The sequence below is a fragment of the Manacus vitellinus genome, unplaced genomic scaffold, assembly GCF_001715985.3.
Source record: "Manacus vitellinus isolate BGI_N305 unplaced genomic scaffold, ASM171598v3 scaffold_71_pilon, whole genome shotgun sequence".
Classification (NCBI taxonomy): Eukaryota; Metazoa; Chordata; class Aves; order Passeriformes; family Pipridae; genus Manacus; species Manacus vitellinus.
The window spans coordinates 2,030,724-2,039,442 of NW_021940761.1; the positions used below are offsets into that span (position 1 = coordinate 2,030,724).

The 8,719-nt window shown below is 43.0% G+C and overlaps 1 protein-coding gene across 1 annotated transcript in view; it reads right to left on the minus strand.

The window, feature by feature from the left end:
* Positions 1-1,222: 1,222 nt before the first annotated feature.
* Positions 1,223-8,719, minus strand: part of TRPM8 (transient receptor potential cation channel subfamily M member 8) — a 33,324-nt gene continuing 25,827 nt past the window's right edge. The window contains exons 22-27 of the mRNA XM_029964425.1: positions 8,548-8,715; positions 6,641-6,740; positions 5,414-5,447; positions 4,400-4,486; positions 3,674-3,830; positions 1,223-1,593 (exon numbers count right to left, since the gene is read on the minus strand). Coding sequence (XP_029820285.1) covers positions 4,436-4,486; positions 5,414-5,447; positions 6,641-6,740; positions 8,548-8,715 — 353 coding nt within the window. The 3' untranslated portion in view covers positions 1,223-1,593; positions 3,674-3,830; positions 4,400-4,435. The remainder of the gene's footprint in view (positions 1,594-3,673; positions 3,831-4,399; positions 4,487-5,413; positions 5,448-6,640; positions 6,741-8,547; positions 8,716-8,719) is intronic.

Here is an 8,719-nt window from a genome sequence, read left to right on the forward strand (position 1 = left end):
GCAAAAGCAACCCAAGCAAATAAGGATATTTCAAAAAGCACCTATCTGTACCAGAGAGAGGATTAGTAAATGGCCAATAAAGTACAGCTCTCCCCTCTTCTGCCCTGCATGACAGGCAGCACCAGTAATAAAAACAGAAAAGTCATAGATATTCTTTCTGCCCTCCAACTTGCCACCTTCCCCTCTTCACGGTCTCAGCTGCAGCCTTCTGGCAAGTCAAGCAAACAGTTCTCTCTTACACATCTTAAAAACAAACATTCCACTCTAGCCAAAAATTTGGAAGTGATACCTCCAATCCCTCTCCACATTTCCCCCTGAAAGCCCCTCCTCTCTCTCATTCTCAGCCCCTGTTCTTCACCTCTGCCTGCACCGCTCTTTGCACCTGCTCCTGCAGCAACGTCCCCGGAGCCAGTCTCTCCTCCTTTTCTAATACCATCACAAAAGGGTCATCCTCTTTTCTTTCTCTCTGCAAAAACAAGAGTAGTCTGAACAGGATCCTGGCCTGTAGAAAGCAGAAGAAACTTTTCTCTGTAATAATAACTCAAAACCCAACAGGCACTTGTAGAAGATGCACGACTACACAGCCTGACCAGTGAAAAGCAAAACTTTTATTAACGCAAAGCTGTTCTTGAACTAAGCATTTTCCTTCACCAAAAGCTACCTTCTTATAAATGCTAATATAATACACAAAATACAAGCAAAGCACACCTACCCTGCACAGAAGTTACTATTTGTCTAAACAATCTGACATACTTGGAGCCTTCTGAAGTTAGCAGCAGAGAGACATGGTTAATTTGCACTGTCCAAATTGTACTTCACCTTCAAAAAGACAATGATTATAGTTGCATTAAGACCTCGTATCTGCTTAAACAGCCAATAATTTCAGACTTTTCCAGGGGACAGTTGGAAAGAACTAGATAAAACTTTACAATGCATAGTTTAATGAGATGTTTAATGTACTTTATATACACTTTCGGTAAGAAGATTGAACTTAACTTCATTTTCCTTCAAACAGACAACTCTGGTGCTTCCTCTGGGGCGAAAACCCATCGGCACTACTGCTTAATCCCTTCATGGACACAGTACTGAGAGTGGCTGCAAACAAACATTTAATACACATCTAACAGTCTGAATTCGCAATAAACACACAACTGACCACAGGCATCCCTGTATATGCACACTCTTATTAACACACATTCACTAATTCCAGGGCCAAGAGGATTTAGAGAAGCTCACTCGACACACAAGTTGATCAATGTTCAGCAGCTTTTCTTTTTATTGACAGCACTGGAGAAGTATTGGGGATAATCCTCCATAAATGCTTCCCACGGAATTACAAAAGCAAAATTATATGTTATATTTTCAAAGGTCATTGCACATTCATGTTAAATCCCACCTTTCTATGCCTCCTTGCTATGTAAGTCCTTTGTTTCTGGTCCATAAAAATCCTTTGTATGATGTATCCTTTTCATCTTCAATGAATTATTTCCCAACCTTGAATGTCCAATGCTGATTGCGTACTTGTCAGTTGAAGAGATGGATCCTATCTACTTGCAGAAGTTCTTTTTCCAGTCTGTCTTTACTTGCATATCTCTTATGGAAAAGTTAAAAAATTCTCAGCAAGTTAAGCAAAAATGCAAGGTTCTTATTACATTAGAAGTGTACATGACTTTGGTCTAAAATAACTCTACATTAGTTCTTTTTTAACTATTTTCTATTGAAGTGTTACTTTATTAAAATCTTAAAAATTAGAACTTCAAAGGAAAAACTTGTCCATACTAAGAAATCCAGGGTTAACTGGGAGCATACACGATTTAGCAGCTTTTTCAATGTACAGTATTTAACGACTCCCTTTCACTTATCAAGTCCCACGGCCTGTCCTGGAGGGGCAGTTGGAGAGCTGCCTAGAGAGAGAGCAACCTGCCCAGTTTCCCCCGAGAAGTGCTTCCCTTCCCACCACACTGGGCCAGCCTGGCCACACTCCATCCTGCTCAGGGATGCCCCAGGGCTGAGCTGGGCAAATACACAGCAGGTTTTATATAAGAAAGGAATGAACTAAAAGCACAATCTTCACATCCAAGGTATACGACTGATGTGGGAAAAATAATTTCTAGAAAGGAAACTTATCTCAAGAATTTATGATGGGCGCTAACTGCCATGGGAGACAATGAAAGCCTGGCCCTTTGGAAACTTTTTAGCAGGAAAACACCGATATTATCACATGGGAAGAAGTAACACCTCTATTGGTAGTGCTGTCTGCCTCAGGATTGTGTAATGCACAGCACAGTACAGTTAGGTCATGAGATGCAGGAAGGAAAGAGCAGTAACCTTTCTGATAATACAACGAGGATATAAATATCATAAGGATATAAAGCTATTAGACAGCATCCAAAGAAGGGCCCGAAAGATGAGGAAAGGACAAGAGAGGAAGCAGTATGAGGAACAGTTGAGGCCAACTGGCTTGTTCAGCCTGGGGAAGAGGAGACTGAGGTCAGACCTCACCAGGGTCTGCAGGTTCCTCGCTGGGAAGCAGAGGGACAGCTCTGATCTCTGCTCTCTGTGAGCAGAGACAGGACCCAAGGGAACGGCTGGAGCTGTGTCAGGGCAGGGTTATGATGGATCTCAGGAAAAGATTCTTCCCCCAGAGTGTGGTGGGGCACTGAACAGTCTCCCCAGGACAGTGGGCACAGCCCCAAAGCTACCAGAGCTCAAGGAATGTTTGGACAACACTCCCAGGGACAGGATGAGATTGTTGGGGTGTCCTGGGCAGGGCCAGGAGTTGGACTGGATGGTCCTTGTGGATAGCCTCCAATTCTGGGCATTCTGTAATTCTATGATTCCTAGACACTGGGAATGAAGACGGATACAATGCTTTGCCAGGAAAATAAATGCCATTTGAAGTGCCTTGAGTCCGTTGTGCACCCAGCTATACTGCACAAAATGAGACAAAATTCAGCTGCTCCTTTAGACATAAAGCACAAAGAGCCATCTCCCCACATGAAGCAGCACAATATCAAAAGCTGGCCCACAAGCTCTTCTCCATCTCCAAATGCAAACATCAGCAAACAGATGCTTGCTAAAGTCAAATGAATTGCAAGGCTCCCAAGATACAAATTCCCACTAAGGAAACAAGCCAGGCCTTTGGAAACATTTCCTAGATGAATAAAAGTCTCTGCCATATAGGGTTGTAATAGCTGAGCTTCCACACTGCTGCACAGTCCAGGGAGAGCAGGGAGAACTCCACAGTGTTCATGTACAGCCCAAAAGGTGGATACAGGGTTAGACCAAAGGCTTTCCACAGGGGGATGATGCTAAAATGCACTGTATTCTGGCACATCAGTATTGCAGACCTCAGCAGGTCTGACAGACAGAGCATGCAAAGAACAACCTACATCTGGTTATGACACAGAGGAACGGGAAGGGACATTGATTCCTTATGACAAGCAATTAGTGGCTAAAGGAAACCCAAGAACAGGCCCCTTTGAGTGACATGGAAAATCAAAGCGATTTTGGCAACAGCCGCAGAACTCTCAGAATTAGGAGTGCTTTGTAACAGCAGCTGACAAGGACTAATTGCTGCCACTGGACTTGGGGGAAGATGAGAAAAAGGAGAGTTTGGGTAACATGGGAGTCCTGCAAGTACATAAACAGTCATCCCATGCTTTACCCTCACCTTGCAACAAGCACAGAGGGCTGTTTTGTCAAAAAAAGTAAAAATAGCAAGACAATCGTAGTGACTCCTGCCAAGACACTGCCGCTCTGGTAGAGCAGTTCCCTCCTGCTTGGTGGTTACTGCCAGCTCAGAGAAATCACTCTTCAGGAACTGGTACCTGTGTGAGCAACAGAAGGAACGTCAGAGCAGAGCCCCCAGCCCACCTCAGTGCTTTGCTTTCCTCCTCCTGACATCAGCTCTGATAACTGGATGCCTTGTGCAGCACTCGGGTTCAAAGAGCTCATTGCAGCACCCATCTGGCACACGGTGTCTTGGTGGAGAAGCAGAGACTAATTATCAGAAGTGACAGCAAAAGAAACACCTGCAGGCAAAGCACCTGTACAGGCCAATCTTCTCTGGCAGGGTGGGGAGGCCCTGGCACAGGTTGCCCAGAGAAGCTGTGGTTGCCCCATCCCTGGAAGTGTCCAAGGCCAGGTTGGACAGGGCTCGGAGCAACCTGGGCTGGTGGAAGGTGTCCCTGCCCATGGCAGGGGGTGGGACTGGATGGGCTTAAAGAAACAAAAACGAGGAAGAGAATTTGGCTCATATTCCTTTTCCAATATTAGACAATACAAATACAAGCATCAATAAATAATACTAACTCTTCTTCCAGAGACACACCCCTTTGACATTACAGACACATATAGAACTTATTCAAGCCAGAGAATGGATTTCAAGAGGGCTTACTCTGCTCAGGTAGCTGCTCTTGGATTTCAGCTGCATTCATTTGATTTTGCTAGAAATCTCTTTCAGAAGGCCTTTCAAATCAGAGAGCTCCACAAAAAAAGAAAAGAAAAAAAAAGGTTATTTATGTGAAGTCAATCTAGCTCAAAGAAAGCAATGCTCATGAGTCATGTGAGTAACAAGAAATTGCCTCTCCAAATATTACACTAAATAAAACAGTGCTTGAAAGGACACTTTCCATTAGAGTCTTCATCAGGGCAATTAATGCAGTGAGCCCTGATGCAGATGTATTTCAGCTGGTTAACAAGAACAGAAGCACAATATGGATATTACTTTTCAGTAGAGAACTAAGGTTATCACATCTCCTTTCAGTTTCAAGAAGAGCATCACTAGCCACAGACTCACTCACCATTTCCATTTCAGTCTGGAATGCAAGCTATTATTTTGCAGTCTAAATTATCTGACAGCAATCAAAAGATTTATTTTGAACTATTATGTGGGTCTTTTTCCTCTTGGACTTCTAAAAAGTCTGTTCTGCATGCTACAGCAACTCCCTGCTTCAGAGGTCAAATACACAATTCAGTCAAGCCTCAGAAAATACCCCTTGGGAAGGTCTTTTCAGTATCACGGTCATAAAAATTATACCTGTATGACAATTCTGATAATGATGTGCTCTCTAGTAGACTGGTAGCTCTACAATGCTTAATTACTTCATGTCTTCAGCACTAGAAGCTAAATCTGACAGACACGTTTGGGAAGGGGACACTTAATTACTTAATCACTATAAACTTTCTTTGTAGTCATGATTAGATGCATTGCCAAGTGTATCCTTTCATAAGCCACTGCTTCTTTTGTTATTCTTTGCAGTAAGCTTCGACACTCATTCTTTGAAGTTAATGTCTGTGTTCCTTAAATCCATCCTCATTCCCAGGGCAAACCAGACTGGCAAAACAGTGGCCCATCACCTGCTTTACCAGAGACAATCACACTTCCCAGAGCAATTTGAAGCACAAGTACCTTTGCATCCAGTTGTCTAAATCGATGCACCATCCTGAAAGCAGAAGGAGAACACAGAGGAAAAGGTTGAGTGCAGGTATTAGAGAAATCTTTGCTAACCACCACACTCCCCCCCAGTGCTCCATCCTCCCAAGGAGGTGGAGCTGCAGGTGATTGGCATTGCTTTTATGACAAGTAAATGAACTAAAATATGAACTACTATTAATAGGATGCTGTTCCATTTTCCTTCTCAAGACACTTCTGCTTCCAATACAAAAGCTACTTTTTGGGCATTTGCTTGGTTTCTTATGCAATGCTGGGTTACCTCTGGGTAGTCTTAACTTAAACACTTATCTGTGGACAGCAATGTCCATGTGCAGGGGCACGGAAGAGTCTGGTCTGTCTTGCCCTTTCTGATCAGCTCTTCTCTGCCATTTGATTTAGGGAAATACTCAAGCTGCTGGAAGTTAGTAACCAAGTTAAGCCATCACACAGAGCAGGTTACTGTTCTGTTTTCTAGCTTTATGGTTTTTTTTTTCCTCTTAGACTATTACTCTGAAACACTGAGACAGATCCCAAAGATAGTGTGTCACGAGCTGGCAGTCGCCAGCACAGTCCAAGACCCCAGACTTCCAATACCATCATTCCAAAGAGCATCCTCCTCTCCCCAGAGGTCTTTCCTACTCATGCTACTAAGCACAGATCTCCATACAGATTAATGCTGTGGCAATGTTTGATATTCCAGGTCTAATGCTAAATATTCTCTGCTAACTGTATCACAGAATTATTTAGGTTGGAAAAGATCATCGAGTTCAATCCTTAACTCAGCACTGACAAGGCCACCATCAGACCATGTCCCTAAGTGCCACATCCACGTGGTTTTTACATCCCCCCAGGGATGGGGACTCCACCAGTGCTCTGGGCAGCTGTGCCAGGGCTGGACAACCCTTTCAGTGAAGAAATTCTTCCTAATACCCAACCTGAACTTCTAATGTTATAAGAATAGTCAGCAGCAGCACTGCTTTCCACGATGAGATCTCAAAACACCACAGGAAGACATTTTCTTCTCTGCAGCACATAAAAAAAGCCACCATTTCACTTCAAAAATTAAAAATAAAAAGCACATTTACACTGAGTTTATTTACTTACTCATTAGTTTGTAAACATTTAGAGCTGCTGAAAACTTGCCTTCACTAGAAATATTCAACAGAAAATTAAGAGAAGGAAGACAAAGAAGGGCAGACGTACTCTTCTGATGAATCATTTGCTTTGGTATTGATTTTGACAAGGTAATTCTCCTTCATGACAGCTTCCCATGCCAGAATTTCATTGTCCTCATTTCTTGAGCCTGAGAAAGTGTATTAGAAAAAAAAAAAAAAAAGGTAAATTTGTCTCTCTGATGCTAAGATGCAAAAAGGCTGGGTCAGTGCTTGCACTCAGAGGTTGATGATTCCCTTCTCCACATCCTGAGCACTCACAGCCCCACTTCCCTCTTCCCCTCCTGTTCACTCCTGACAACCAGAGTTGGCTAAAAAGAAAAAATATGGAGTTTAAACAAAAAACAAACAAAAAACAAACAAACAAACAAAAAACCAACAAAACAAAACAAAAGCAAAAACAAACAAACAAAAAAAAAAGAAAAGAAAAAAGAAAACCACCACACTTAACAAGCTCCAAAAGTCTTTCTGGATTTTTTTGGAGTCTTAGTTAACACAGGTACCACTCCTTCAACAGGTATAGGACATTCCAGAAGCTTCCTATGTGGATTTGAGTTTTCCGTTTGTTTCCACACTATCCCAATTGGAATGTTAAGACTGAAATATGTTAAGAATCATGACTTTTCATTGAACTTTTCATATTTCAAAAAGATGAAGCATTGTCTTCTCTAAAAAGCATCTCCGGGTTATGCTGTAAATTCAACAGTGACACAGAGCAACCCACTTGGAGGCAGCAAAGTCCTCCAGGATAGTACTCCAGCTGTCCATTTGGACAGCACAAACCACATGGGTTTTAATACAAAAATAAAATTAACGGAGACAAAGGAAGTCCAGAGCTGGAAAATGGCTGAAGTTTCATTTCCTCCAACCTCACCCAGCCCCTAGTTGTTCTTCCAGACACCAACAAGCATTCAAACACCCAAATCCCAACCATTTCCAGAAGAGTTAAGTGGGGAAGGCAGGATTTGGCAGCAGCCTAGACATTAATGTGCTCTCTCCGTGCAGGTCTCAGCTCCTGTCATCAGCAAAACCCCGATGACATTCTGGCTCTAATTAACTCTTCCGTTTGCTTTCAGAACTGCAACATCAACTGCGCATCCTTTGAGTAGAAATATCTGCCATCAAACAACCTCCCCTGCAAGGAAACCACCCAGTGATTTGGGCAGTCAAAATGATTTAGTCAGTGCTAAGGAACTTCATATCCCAAAGCAGGCTCTTCCTCCTCAACTAATAACAAATCTAGCCTGTGCTGCAGGGAACAGGCAGGTTGCTGATGGGTGGGAATAAGCCTGTCAATTAATTCAACTTATCCTCTCCCAGCTGCTTCTGAATGGCACTTATGAAGGAAAAAGAAAACACTCTATTTCTTGGGGGAAAAAGCTTGTTAAAACAATTCCTATCTGTGCCTCTGGCAGAGGAAATGAGGGAGAAATAGCTAAAGGACTGACTCGCCACATTTTTGAGGTCCTTTGCCCATTTGGTCACATCCAGAGGGCCAGGAAACTCTTCATTCTCTTTCTGTCACTCTCTAGCAAACAGAACAAATTAAAAGAAACACAAAACCACAACCCTGCAGAGCTGGAAAGCAGCACAGGCAGCCCTAAACTGATAGGATGAATCTGAAGTCTTCATTGATTTACACAGGAGGTAATTCTACCTCGAAATGGCTTGGACAAGAAAGCACTGGATAACTCTGACTTGAAGATTTGAATCTTACCCAAGAGATTTTCAGCAACACAGTGGGTTTGCTTATGACAGACAACATGAATGAGTTGCTTCTCCTTTCCAGCACAACCAGCTCCTCCAAGGTCTACAGTACCCTTGGAAATTTCCCAGCAAACGACCAACTGCCTGGATCAGGCACAGAATGCCAAGGAGGAACTGCAATGCACCTGCCACAGAGATGACTTCTGGGCAATAAGGACAAATCCAACTCACAACAAATGGATGGCTCTTTGCTTTCCTTCTTACAGCAGCACTTGAAACATTTCCTCATCACCATGAACATGTAGGCAAAGATGACAAAAGGGAAGGGGATAGTCAGGCGACTGCAGTATTCCTGGACCAGGAAGTAACGCTGGAACTTCCACACCTGGTCGTTGTTCTCTTG